General features: G+C 47.6%; 1 protein-coding gene across 6 annotated transcripts in view; it reads right to left on the bottom strand.

The window, feature by feature from the left end:
* SMARCC1 (SWI/SNF related BAF chromatin remodeling complex subunit C1) overlaps nucleotides 1-13,465 on the bottom strand; it is an 873,495-nt gene that overhangs the window by 690,213 nt on the left and 169,817 nt on the right. For all 6 annotated transcript variants that reach the window (XM_078662530.1, XM_078662531.1, XM_078662534.1 and 3 more), the window contains exons 8-9: nucleotides 7,502-7,577; nucleotides 1,792-1,917 (exon numbers count right to left, since the gene is read on the bottom strand). In XM_078662530.1, coding sequence (XP_078518656.1) covers nucleotides 1,792-1,917; nucleotides 7,502-7,577 — 202 coding nt within the window. The remainder of the gene's footprint in view (nucleotides 1-1,791; nucleotides 1,918-7,501; nucleotides 7,578-13,465) is intronic.

Below are 13,465 nucleotides of genomic sequence, written 5' to 3'. Positions count from 1 at the left end.
AGTAGTTTCAGGATTCAAAGATGATCTAATTTGGAAGGGGGCCTGCTCCTACCTTTATCCTGCAAAAGGGGGCTGGCACGCGACTAAGTCCTGCCCTATGGGTGGGACTAGGAGGGGGGTGGTTACACCCCTCTCCTTTGGCGGGCTTTCCCCAGATCAGGGGCTGGAGTGCCCCTGGAACTGGTTCAAGCCGGCCTATGCACAGTGAGCACCGGGGTGCCACTTGCAGTCACCTTCCTCTAAAGCCCTGCCTACCTAGGATACACAAAATCCTGTCTGGGACGGTGCTGGCACCGCCCCTGGCAGGAAACCCTTTGTCCTTGCCTCCTGTGCTGGGAGGACTCCCAGCAGCAGGAGGGCAGACTTGTGTCTCGGTGGCAGCATCCATCTTGTGGAGCTGAGGCTATGTCTGACTTTAACCGGGGTTACAGGTTACATACATGTCGTGTCCCTCTAGAAGGGTGGAATGCTAACCCCGTCGCCAGAATTGGCGAGGGGTTAGTATTCCAATTCGTATGACACCTTACTCGACATGTTTTGCTAAAGCGATACCAGAGTTAGCATATAACCGCGAGGATTATAATGCACTTAAGAGTATATGGTATGCGTTATCATGGAACAGCTATTAGGACTTGGTTCCGCAAGCTGCAAACGGGCTCAGCTCATGCCAGAGCACCATTTCACCTTATTCCACGCACTCTGCCTTCAGGATTGTTAAGGCCTGCCATAGGAGTGACTGATAGGAATATAGGTGTCCATTTTAGGTTTAGATATAGGAATACTATATCTAAAGCAAAGGGTGATTACACCACCTTGCCCCAGCTGTCAAGCAGCCAGTTGTGTCTGGTTTAGTTAGTCAACCCAGGGGTGGCATAATACATGCTGCAGCCCCTGGGAGACTCCTGGGTGCACCTCAGCCCTGGGTACAGGGACTTGGAGAGGGCCCAGTGCCAATTCAGTACCTGGGTACAATTTTGGAATAGAGAGAACAGCTAGGCTGTGGGTCTGATTAGCAGGCCCACACCAGGGAAAGTCGTAAACCAGTGAAGCAAAAAGCAAAAATCTGGGTGATCATAGGATTGCAGACCCTACTCTCCTACACTTACCCTCTCAACTAATAACCCAATTTCTTACACTGACATACAGTATCCAAGTTTCTAACGTCTACAACCTTCTCAAGGAAGCCTTAACTGCTCTCCTGTGCTACCTAGAGAGTCAACTGACCATTCAATTGATTATCCAATTAGAACACCACAGAGATACGAGTGGTAAATAGAAAGATACAGTAGATACTGGCCAGTAACTAGTGACTGTTCTAGGCCCTTTAAGGAAATGCATCACATGGTCTTCATATGTAATCATCAATAGCCTTTTGGAGCACAGGCTTTCATTTCAGGACTTCACTACCTTGTTGCCCACATTTTATTCCAGGCAACATCCTTGATCTTAAAATGTATACTAATTTTTTTTAACATTTTAAAAACTATGGAGTACCACCCGCCACCTGCCTCACAAGCGTCAGTTCATGAGGCACTGGCTGAGTAGAGACTAAGCATCCACTTTAAAAAAGGCAGAACGTTTGTAACCATTCAACACTGTTGGCAGACACACACAGACAGCCGACTGTATACAAATCGGTCAGGACAAGAACAAAGACAAATTTAAACTGGAAAACTTGAATAAGGGTATACACGATAACAAAATGAGGAATACAAAATATAAAGAAAACACACCATGCATTTAGTCATAATAGGCACAAATGGCCACAAGGTAAAGATAAGTTTATGATACCTCTTCATTCTTCATAGAGATCCGTTGCCGAGAGCTAACTGGTTTCTTGTTGTCATCTACTTCATAATCCTCTTCATTCATCCATTCATTGAAAACATCAGTGTCTAAAACCCACCTTGCATGAACCTGATTTTTTGTAAATAGAAGGAAAAAAAAGGAAGCAAATCCTCAGGTTACACAAAAATTCCACACTAGTACAAGGACTTATTTGCTTTTCCCTCCACCATCATCAATGTTTTAGTTTTTCACTATCATAATCATAAAGACTTCTAGCACAGTCTGTGTTTACACTAAGATTGCTCCTAAGTGTCTGTGATAGGTCTTTCAGAATAGGTACAACATAAAGCAATTTCAAATACCAAAAAAGAAAGAGGCTGAGAGGCGCTCCACGTGTGCCTTTAGTATAAACTCAAAACACAAAGATAGCGTGGTAACCTGTTGAGGAGCATTTGAGGAACTTACTCCAAATGTATCTCTTGTGCACCTATCTCCCTACTGCTAACATCCCTTTTGTGAATTCTCGCAATTCCAAGAGTTAGACGAGGTGGGCTCACTCACATAATGTGACATGCTTCATCTTAGGCCACCTCGCTCCACCCTGGTTAGATAGTATTACCAGGGCAGACTCAATCTTAAATTGGGTTGACTTGAGGGAGTTTGTAGAAATTATTTTTTTCTCTGTAAAGAATACTTAAATCCAGTTGGTACTGTTAAAAATACCTTAGGGTAAAACACGAAGTGTTCTTTATTGCGGTAGTACCATAGGTCTGCCTAAATAATACAGTAAAGTATTGTCAGAGGACGTTAGTGAGTACTATGGCCCTTCTCTACCTCTGAGGTGCCAATGCCAACATGTTTCTGCCCTCAGTCTAAATATCTGTAGGGCAATCGTCTGGGCTAAATGTATGTAACCCTAAACATACACTTTGGTGCGGGAATGAGGGTAAAATGTAGAGAGAAGCTACCTCTTCTAAAAATTCCCAGATAATGGTACTCGATTGTGGGAAAATTAAAAGATCGCAGCAACATTAGAGAAGATAGGTGTATATAATGTATATAACAGTATTAAACACACTTTATATCATGCAGTACAGTTCCAAGTATATTACAAGCATTTACAATGCAATAGGTCTCGCAGCATTAAAGTTTGAGTTATTGGCATTGTGTATGACAATGCCAATAGTCATAACTTTCGCAAATGTGACACCTATTGCATTTGTACTGCAATATGTGTTGAGAGTGAGTGAGTCAGTGAGTGAGAATGAGTGGGCGAGTCAGTCAGTGGGCGAGTCAGTCAGTGAGTGAGTCAGTTAGTTAGTGAGTGAGAGAGAGTGGGTGAGTCGGTCAGTGAGAGTCTGGACAGTGAATGAGTGAGTTAGTGAGTGGGAGAGTCAGTCAGTGAGAGTCTGGTAGTGACAGTGAGTGAGTGAGAGAATGGGAGAGTCTGTCATGATAGTGAGAGAATCAGTGGGAGTGAGAGTCAGTGTGAGTGAGAGTCAGTGTGAGTGAGAGTCAGTGTGAGAGAGAGTTAGTGTGAGAGAGAGTTAGTGTGAGTGAGTCAGTGAGAGTGAGAGTTTGTGAGAGTGTGAGAGAGGGAGAGTCTGTGAGAGTGTGATAGTTAGTGCGAGTAGTGTGCTGGGTGCAGGAAGGCTGACACATCCCACTCCTTCCCCCAGTAGGCCCCCAGAAAACACTTCAACAGAAAAGCAACAGGGTCACAGGAAAGGGCAGGAAACACACACACACCAAGGGTGTCCACGAGAGCCATGAAAACTTCTGCGAAGGCAGAGCCCTACGTAGAAATGCAGCGGCACAGAGTGCTTTTAACACTCCTCACCTCTCCTTCTTTCACATCTACCCTTCTACTGGTTTACTGTTTTCTTTATTTTTTAAACATCCCAAAGCACCAACAAAATTGACCCTCGCCCCGTTCTGCTCTAGGAGTGCCGTCTGCCCTTTGTGTCTGGAGTTCGGAGGGAGCCATCTGTGCCCCAGAGGACGGTCTCGTGAAGGAACAGTGACTGGGGACTTCCACGCAAACAGTGACCATGGGGAGCAGCAAATTAAGACGGGCAGAAAGGCAAAATCTTATATCCCTTAAATACAGAAATAAATGTTTATAGAGACGCTTTATTGTGATCATATCTATGAGAGAAAAATATGGACACAGTCGGAGTGCAAGCCTAAAATTAGCAGTCTGTCCTTCGTTGCAATCGAACCCTTTTTGCTGCGACGGGGAAATGCGCTTGTTTATTATGGACACAAGACGGCACACAGGTTTTTGCTCAGTGAGTATAAAGCCACAGAATTTAAATTTTACAACAGGGCAGTGGATGAGCTGAGACTTTTTTTCAATTGGAAGTGTGTTTATCATTAGTCTGAAGAGCAATAACCCCAACCCCCACTGCCAGGCATAGTGGGTGGGTCTCCGCGTTGCCATGTGAGTTCTTAGGAAAGTATGCCGATGTTCGGAAACATCAAAACGTTACAAGAAAAAAGCACACGTTTTTGAAGGAGCAGTAGTAGGGCTGAGAGAAGAGGAGGGTTGGGAAGACTCATTTTTATTAGTCATATCGTGCTTTGGGGAAGGAGTGCAAGGGTGGGGGTGAGGGGGCCTGCCGGAGACCGAAAGAGCAAAGGACATAAAACAAGTAACAACAGACAGAGATACACACACAGGTAAGAGCGGCACACAAGCGGGTAAACAGAGACGCACAGACAACAAGAGGAGGGAGAGAGAAGAGAAACGAAGATAAGTGAGAGGGAGAGCAGCAAAGAGGTAGTGGAGAAACGGGGAGTAAACTGGTTGTAAAAAGAATAGAGTGAGGAGACGGGCGTTGAAGTTGGGCGGTTGTGAAGAGAAGTGTCTGGAAAGAATGTTAGTGGAATGGAGAAATGGATTTAACAAGACGGAGGGAAGAGAGGGGAGGGGGGAGGGGGGGAGGAGAAATGCGACACGCAGGCAGGATGACTCAGGGGAGGGGGCGGAGCAGGGCAGAGCGGCATGTGGGTGTGAAGAACCGGGCCTTTGAAGTGAAGCTAAGCTTCACTTCAAAGGTGTCGGAGGAATGCGGGCGGCTGTGCACGCGCTTTTAAGCTCAATGCACATGCGCATTGAGCTTAAAAGTCACGGGCACTGCAAGGAATCGCCACGATTCCTTGCAAGTTAGATAAAGTGTAGATGAGCCCCTATAGTCTCGCTTGCTCGATGCGCATGCGCATCGACAGGCGAGACCTAAAAAACAACCAAGTACATTAAAAACAACCGTGGCAAATGTGCCTCACTCACACTCTGCATGCATACAAAGGTGACAAAGACACACGTGAAAGGGAATACATTTCACCATCAATACCTTCGGGATCAAGTTAGTATTTCTTTGAGATATTGATTATTACAGGCAAGTAAAATGTTCACTTAAATGAGTCTTTACGCAGCAAAGCTTTCCGATGGGGAAAAAAGGCATATACCGCAAACAGTAAGTTGCAATAGGTCGCCGGGATTCCCTTCCATTTTCTACGGTGGTAGGGGGCTACGGTCCATAGAACCACCAGCATCTAGTCTGTACCTGCCCTGGAGTGTCTGGGTGCAGAGGTGATGGTCGGGTTGGTAGCTTTGCATGCTACACCAAAGGAGAGAGGGGGGCCACCAACAACCAGGCTGAAGAGGGAGGGTGTCTTGGGCACAAGTCCAGGAGCTCTTAATTGAGGGCTCGGTTCATGAGGGCCATGGGAGCAAGGAAGCACAGTAGATTCTCAAACTCGGGCTGGGTACTGAGTGGTTAGGTCAGCTGTGTTTGTGCATAACAGGCTCTCCCAGTTGTCGGCCTTCACCGGTTGAGGGGACAAAAACAGGACTGGTGGGCCACTCTCCTAGAGAGTCTCTGCGGTACCGATGTTCCTCAGCGGTTGCTCAGTCTTGGGAGTCACTGGACCCCGGATTGGAATCAAACAGGCTTTGGTTACTGCAAGGGGTCCAGTACCCTGGGTATTGGTGTTGTGGGAGTCTGGATGGTCCTGGTGTCATCTCACTTGGTGGGGAGAATGATTTGACCTCCTGGAGCACAGTGACCTCTTCCTGGGAAACTGATGCGTCGGTGAGACCAGGGAGCAGCAGAACAGTGGACTGGACTTTGCAATTTAGGGCATGCAAGCTGCAGGGGAGTAGCCCCTATACTCCAAGAGATATTGCTGGCACTTTTGCGAAGTGTTGGCAGCCCACCGGGGTTCTTGGCAGCTACACAGCGGCAGCACGAGTCAGTTTGTCGCAACTGTTGCAACAGGTGCAGGCAGGGGATGGCTCCAAAATGTCTGCAGCTGGTCCTCAGTTCTCGCTTTCTTCACTGTTCTTTGTCCTCTTCTTGCGTCTGTCAAATCTGATTTCCTTGTATCATGGGACCACCTAAATACTCAATTTAGGGATGTAAAGGGGAGTGAAGGGTAGTAGCCAATGGCTACTTGCTCCTGGGTCACAACACCCCTTAGATGACCACTTCCTGTGGGAAGTGGGCCTCACCCTATCCCAGAGTTCCTAATTCCGCCCCACTCAAGATGGTGGAATCCTTTCTTTGGTGTTCCCTTCAGGCTGCCTACCCCAGAGGTGTGGCCAGCCTGGAAGTGCAACACGCCTCCTGACTATCGAATTTCCCGCTTCTGCTGCTGCCAAATGTGCCCAGGGCAGAGGCTAGCATCCTCTAAGTTTTGGGGAAGCCAGGCTTGCATATCAAAGATGGCAGAGGCATTGAAGACTCTTGCCTGGATGTGTCTATTTACTAGCCTTCCTGCTGGAGGAGGTGTAAACACCTCCTGCTAGAGCAGGCATTGTTGCAAAATTCTGAGAGCAGGGCTCTCGCCTCCTAGGGCGTCAGAAACCACTCTGTGGCGGCAGGTTGGACAAGACCAGTCAACCGTAGCTGTGTAAAGTGCCCTGCTGTCAAAAGTTACATAACTGGCACAAATGTTTATGCTAGTGGCATGGCACACATCCTCCTCGTACACCTTGGAACATTTGACAGAGCAAAGATACTCAGAAGCAGAAAATGTGACATATGCCCTACAAACAAGCTACCAAACTTAATGAAAAAAATGATTTTGTGCTCTGGGAATGAAGTCAAATGAATTGTTACATTAGGCAATAAAAATACAATAACTAGCTTCCAAACTCAAACTGGGACTTCAAAGAGCATACAGCTGGTCCATCTTCAGGCCTCACACCCACACACAGTTGGAAAGTGTCAAATTAGCCAAGGGCCAAAAACAGTGACAAGTCGGTCCCCAAAACCCCTTCCCACCACATTCAGGAGCTGGCATTGAGCACTTTTGGTGATAGAAAAGAGAAACTTTAAAAGTCGCGCACCCCATGCAAGCTTCTTGGATAGTAAAGAGAATCAAACCATTCTGTGGAATCAAACAATATTAAATGTGATTATCCATTGTACATGATCTTCATCTAACTTCACATTCAGCACCAAAACCCACTGCAAACTGATTACCACTAGAACATTGCAAAAAATGTTGTTGACCCTTTGGGTAACTTCAATAACTAGAGCCTTGGTCAAAAATGATCTTTCTGGAGTTTCCAATAAACACCCGACTTCCTTTTTCTGCAGGAAAAGATGTACTGCTAATTTCTAATTTGAACCTTCCTAAACCCTATACAAATAATATTTTGTCATTTTCTTAATCAAGTGACATAAAAAATATGTTTTATTACCTTCCACGGCTTCTCTGGAGGAGGTGGATCTTCCAATTCTGCATCAATATCTGTAGATGGCACCCATGTGTCGTAACTAAAAAAAAAAAACGTGTTTTACTGGCTGTAGTGTAGTAGCATCTGCCATCAGCATAGCCTCACAAAGATTTGGGGTTGGGTTTTTTGTGCAGTTCAACATTTGGTAGATTTACGAATGGCTAAAGCACAATTCTGATATTGCATCGCATCAGCGGGTTCATCTGGGTTACTGGTTAAAAACGGGCTTTATATAATACAGCTCCACAATACAATAGTCAAACAAGCATTGGCATAGCCAATAGGTCTTGCCTTTGGGACTTTATTAGTGTTTAGCCATGAAACAGTTGCTGTTGTTGCACCAAGGATTTTGTGCTGCATAACTAAATACTTATAAGGTCCCAACAGCGATGCCTATTGGCTATGCCAATGCTTGTTTTATTTGAAAGCGAATCATTTTCCAGTCGGAAAATAACTTTTACTCTTGCCCTGGCTGGGAGTAGATTTCAAACCTTTCCTAGATTGGGAATGGGATGAAGAATGAAGAGAATCTGGTGAATAAATACCATTGAAGAATGAAAGCATTCTACCAACGGAACGAATTGTTTCTTACCTGTCGGTGTAGTTTTGCAGCTTGAAGATCTTTCTGGATTCACTATGCTGTGCATTATTCCGCGGTCTAGTGGTTGGGTCCGGAAACGTAGTCTTTTCATTTTTTTTTTGTAGCCCAGGTGGGCGTCGACGTCCCACCTTCTTGGTGTTCTTCCTGTGACGTCGGCACGCTTCCTGCATAAGTCCCCACCTTTGGGCGCCATCTGTGTTCGGTCTGTGAATCCTTGGCAATGCTTTCAAGTTCTTCCTTAAGTAAATGATTTTTCACTTTTTCCCTTAAAGTGTCTCGTTATATTTCCACCTTCTTCTCCTGCCTCATCTTTCTGGCAGAGGTGGGTGGGTTCGCTAGTGAATTCAGAAAGATCTTCAAGCTGTAAAACTACACTGACAGGTAAGAAACTATTCGTTTTGCAGCGTGAATCTTTCTGGATTCACTATGCTGTGCATAGACTTTGTAGTGGTTTGTTATGTTTGTGGCGGCTGGGTGGAAGATGAGCTTGGTTGTTGAATATATGTTGAAGCACTTTCTGTCCTACTTGTGCTTCTTTGCTCATTTGTATATCCACACAGTAGTGCTTAGTGAACGTGTGCACTGAAGCCCATGTTGCCGCCAGGCATATGTCCTCAATGGGTGTGTTAGCCAGGAAGGCTATTGTTGCTCCCTTTTTCCTGGTAGAATGGGCTTGTGCCCCCTCTGATAGTTCTTGCCCGGCCTGTTTGTGGCAGAATTGAATCGTTAGTGCGATCCATCGTAAGATGGTGTCTTGTCACTGGTCTACCCAGGAAACTGGTTGCGAAGGACACAAAGAACTGCTTTGTTTTCCTGTGCTCTTTCTATGTAATGCATTACTGCTCTTCTAGCGTCCACGGTGTGCAGTGCCCTCTCTGCGCTTGTGGATAGTTTCTGAAAGAAGCTTGGTATCTGTATTGTTTGGTTCATGTGGAACCTTGACACCACCTTTGGCATGAAGTGTGGGTCCGTTCTCATTACCACCCAGTCATTGTGTATTTGGATGTAGGGTTCTTGCAGCGTTAGTGCTTGCAGCTCGCTTACCCTGCGCAGCGAGGTGATTGCCACCCGAAAGGCTGTCTTCATTGTTAGCATTTGTAGTGAGGCCTTATGGATGGGTTCAAAGGGTGCTTTCATAAGTTCTGTTAGGACTAAATTAAGGTTCCATTCCGGTGGTGGCATCCTCTTAGGGGGTGCGATCCTTTTTGCCCCTTCCAGGAATCTCTTTACTACTTGTGATGTAAAGAAGCTCTTTTCTGTCCCTCCTCTTGTGTAGGTTACTATCGCTGCTAGGTGTACACCTAGCAAGGATGAACTTAGTTTTGCTATCAGCAGGTGTGTGAGATATCTTAGCACCATTGATTCCCTTGTCATCTTGTGTAGTTTTTCTTGCTGCACCATTGTGTGAACCTCTTCCATTTTGCCACATAGCACCTTCGTGTGGGAGGTCTCCTTGCCTCTCGTAGCACCCGCAGGGTGCTCTCCGGTAGCCTTAGGTGTGCAAACTCTAGGTCTTCAGGAGCCATGCAGCTAGGCTGAGGCTCTCTGGCTCTGGGTGTAGTACTTCTCCGTTTTGCATGGAGGGTAGGTCTTTTCCCGAACTTGTGGGGTGGTCCCTGTGCCATTTCAATTATTTGTGAGCACAGGTCTGCCTTGCCCACTGTGGTGCCACCAGGATCAGTGTCATGTTGCTGGTTCTACACTCGTTGAGTACCCTGTGTATCAGTGGTATCGGGGGGAAGCGTAGGCAAATGTTTTCGGCCAGCTTATCCATAGGGCATTCCCCTCGGATCGTTCCCCTGGTTGCCTGGATGCGAAGTATCGGCATTTTGCATTCTGGTGTGTTGCAAATAGGTCTATCGTCGGTGTTCCCCACCTCCTGAATAGCCTTTGCGTTTCCTGGGCATTGAGCTCCCACTCGTGGGATGCTGATGTCTGTCTGCTGAGCCAGTCTTCTTCCACATTGTCCTTCCCTGGTAGGTGTATGGCTCGCAGGTCCGTTTTGAGTGGAATTGCCCATCTCCACATTTCCTGCGCTAGGTTGGATAGTGCGACTGATTGTGTTCCTCCCTGTTTGTTGATGTAGAACATCGTTGTTGTGTTGTCTGTTTGTATCAACACTCTCTGGTTGTACAGTTGTTTCTGGAAGGCCTTCAGGGCGAGGAACACGGTCTTCAGTTCCAGGTAGTTGATGTGTCTGACCGCATCTGCTGGAGTCCACAGACCACTCACCTTGAGCTTGTTCATGTGTGCTCCCCATCCCATCTGGGATGCGTCTGTGGTGATGGTCACCGTTGGGGTTGGTGGTGTTAAAGGCTTCCTTTTTGTTATGTTCTCCTTGCTCCACCACGTTATCTCCTCCTGCACTGCGTGCGTTACAACCACTAGATCTTCCCAACTTCCTGTAGCTTGTGACCATTGTTGTTGCAGCCATTCCTGGAATGGTCTCATGTGGAGCCATATATTGGGGACCAGGTGTATGCAGGTCGCCATCATCCCCATGATCTTGCTCTCTGTCCTCACTGTCAGAGCTCGCCCCTTCTGGTAGTGGCGTGTCTCCTTCAGCAGGGCAAGTGTTCTCTTGTCGCTGGGGAACACCTTGCTCTGTATGGTGTTTATCTGAGCGCCTAGGAAGACCTTTACTTGCTCTGGTTCCATAGAGGATTTTCCCCAGTGAATGGAGAATCCCAGGTCCATCAATGTCTTTGTCACGCGCTGGGCATGTTCTTTGCATGTCCTGTGTGAATTTGCCTTTATTAGCCAGTTGTCCAAGTAAGGGTATACATGGATCCCTTCCCTTCTCAGGTGCGCTGCCACTGCTGCGAGGCACTTGGTGAAGACCCTTAGTGCGGATTTTAGTCCGAACGCTAGGGCTGTGAACTGGTAGTGATGTTTGCTGATGGTAAATCTGAGCAGATGTTTGTGCTGCCTGTTCATCGGGATGTGCAGGTAGGCGTCCTTGACGTCTATGGTGGCCATGAAATCTCGGTCCCCTATCTGGGGAATGACCTCCTGTAGAGACGTCATTTTGAACTTTTGTGTTTTTATGTATTTGTTCAGGAACCTCAAGTCCAGGATGGGTCTTAGCGTTTCGTCCACTTTTGGTACTAGGAAATAGTTTGAGTACACTCCCTTGTTCCTTTCTCTGAATGGAACTGGTTCGATAGCCTCCTTTTGGAGGAGTTCTTGTGCTTCCTCTAGGAGTAGCACTAGTTCTTTTCCTGAATGCGCCTTCCTTTTTGGTTTTCTGTTTGGTGGTTTCTTTTCCAGTTCTATGCAGTATCCAAACTGTATGATGTGGAGTATCCATTTGTCTGTAGTTATCTTCTTCCATTCCTGGAAGAAGTGTTTTAGTCTGCCTCCTACTGGTGTTACATGGTCGTTGATGTTTGGTCCGTGTAACCCTCTCTTGTTGACCTTGTTGTGCTCCACCCTCGGAGGGGCCCTGTGGGTGGGCACGCTTTGCGCGACGGAGTCACTTTGAGGTGGGTTGCTGGCCCCCTCTTCTTGTCTGCCCTGGTCCATTCGTCCTCCAGCGAAAGAACTGGCCCGAGGCTGGTACTGCCACGTTTGTTTGTTGTCCCTGCTGTGCCTTATTGTCGCCCTGGTGGGCCCGCTGGAATGTCTGGTGTGACGTTCCCGGCTGGTTTCCTCCCCTTCTGTTCGGTCTCCGTGTCGGGGTACCTCTTCTCATCCCTCTGAATTGTAAGGACCCGATGGACCTTAGTTTCATTTTCCTTTTTGAGCTGGGTGAGCCTTTAATCCACCGGTGCCCCGAACAGTGTTTCTCCATTGAAAGGGGTGCTCAGAATGTTGTTCTGCACTTCCGGCTTGAAGCCTGAGATCCTGAGCCAGGCATGCCTTCTCTCTGTGATTCCTATCATCATATGCCTGCTGGATGTGTCAGCCCCATCCAAGGCTGTTTTCAGGCAAGCATTTGCTATATTCTTTCCTTCCTCCACTAGGTCTGACGCTCTTGGTTGGTATTGCTCGGGGAGGTGCTTGAGCAGCTCTCAGACCTCATCCCAATGCTGGTACTAGTGTCTGTTTAGCAGGGCATTGGAGTTCGCCATGCGCTGCATTCCTTTCTACTTTCCTCCCAGTTAGGTCCATGCTCCTACTCTCCTTGTCTGATGGTGGGCCTGATGTAGTTGGGACGCTTGCCCTTTTCCTGGCTGTTGCCGCAATAATGGAGTCCGCCGTGACGGATTCCTGGATGTAGGGAGGGTTCTTGGAGGAGTGTTTGTATTTCTTCTCCGTCCAAGGCGTGAGAGTACTGCAGGTCGCTGGGTCTTTGAACACCTCCCTCCCTTTGTCTATGACAATCTGAAGCATGGGGAGATATTGACTCCTTGTTTGAGTGGGGAGCAGGGTCTCTAAGAGGAAGTCTGCCTTTGGTTTTTCCTCCTTCAGTTTTACTCCATAAGCCGCTGCTGCGTTCCTGATGACCATGTCATAGGCCCCAATGTCATCTGGCGGCGAAGGCCTCGAAGGATAAGTCCCCACGGGCTCTTCCGGGTTTTCGGCGTCGAGGTCCTGCCACTCTAGGTCCTGCGTCATCGAGGAAGCCGAGCCGAAAGTCGTTCGCTGGTCATCGTCGCCTTCTTCCTCGTAGTATAGGCCCTCTTCCTCTAGGTGTTCCTGGGGCTCAGGAGTTTTCGGCGGTTCTTCGGCGTCAAACCCCTCTTTCTCTTCTATTTCAACGATCGGCGGCGGCGGTTGACGGAATCATGAACCTTTTCATTTTCTCGTCGAACTCTCTCTTCCTTTGCAGGATGTTCTCCATTTCGGCCTCGAGCCTTCTCTTTTTCCTCTCCATCTCGGGGACAATTTCGGCGTCAAGCGTTTCGGACGATCTCTCCTAAGTAGGCTTCGATGTCGAAGCAACCTTCGGCTCCTTCTCCTTCGAAGTCAAGCGGTCCTTTTCGGGGACGTGCTTTGACGACCTTGGCTTTTCGCCGGTCTTCCCCACCCGGGAGTCCTTTTTGAAAGATCCGCTGGGCTGAATGTCCTTGGAAGCAGCTGCGGCAGTCGAGATTTGCGGCGCCAGTGCTCCCTTCGAGGACTTAGACTCTGTTTTTCGAGAGTCTGACTCAGGCTTTCGAGTCTGTCGGTGTTTAGGGGTCGACGCCTCTCCTACCTCCTTAGATGTTTTCTTATCAGTCTCTACGACCGTGTAGTCATCTGGTCCCTCAGCGATGTTGTCCTCTTAGTCACTGGAGAGGCCCAGGTCCCAGAGCGACAGAGGTTGGCCTTTTCCTTGCATGTTGTAGTTGACTCTTCTTTGTCTCTCTCTAACGCACAAGTTACTACTTGTGTAACGATAT

The sequence above is a fragment of the Lissotriton helveticus genome, chromosome 10 (assembly GCF_964261635.1).
Source record: "Lissotriton helveticus chromosome 10, aLisHel1.1, whole genome shotgun sequence".
Taxonomy (NCBI): Eukaryota; Metazoa; Chordata; class Amphibia; order Caudata; family Salamandridae; genus Lissotriton; species Lissotriton helveticus.
This window is presented reverse-complemented; position numbering and strand designations above follow the sequence as displayed.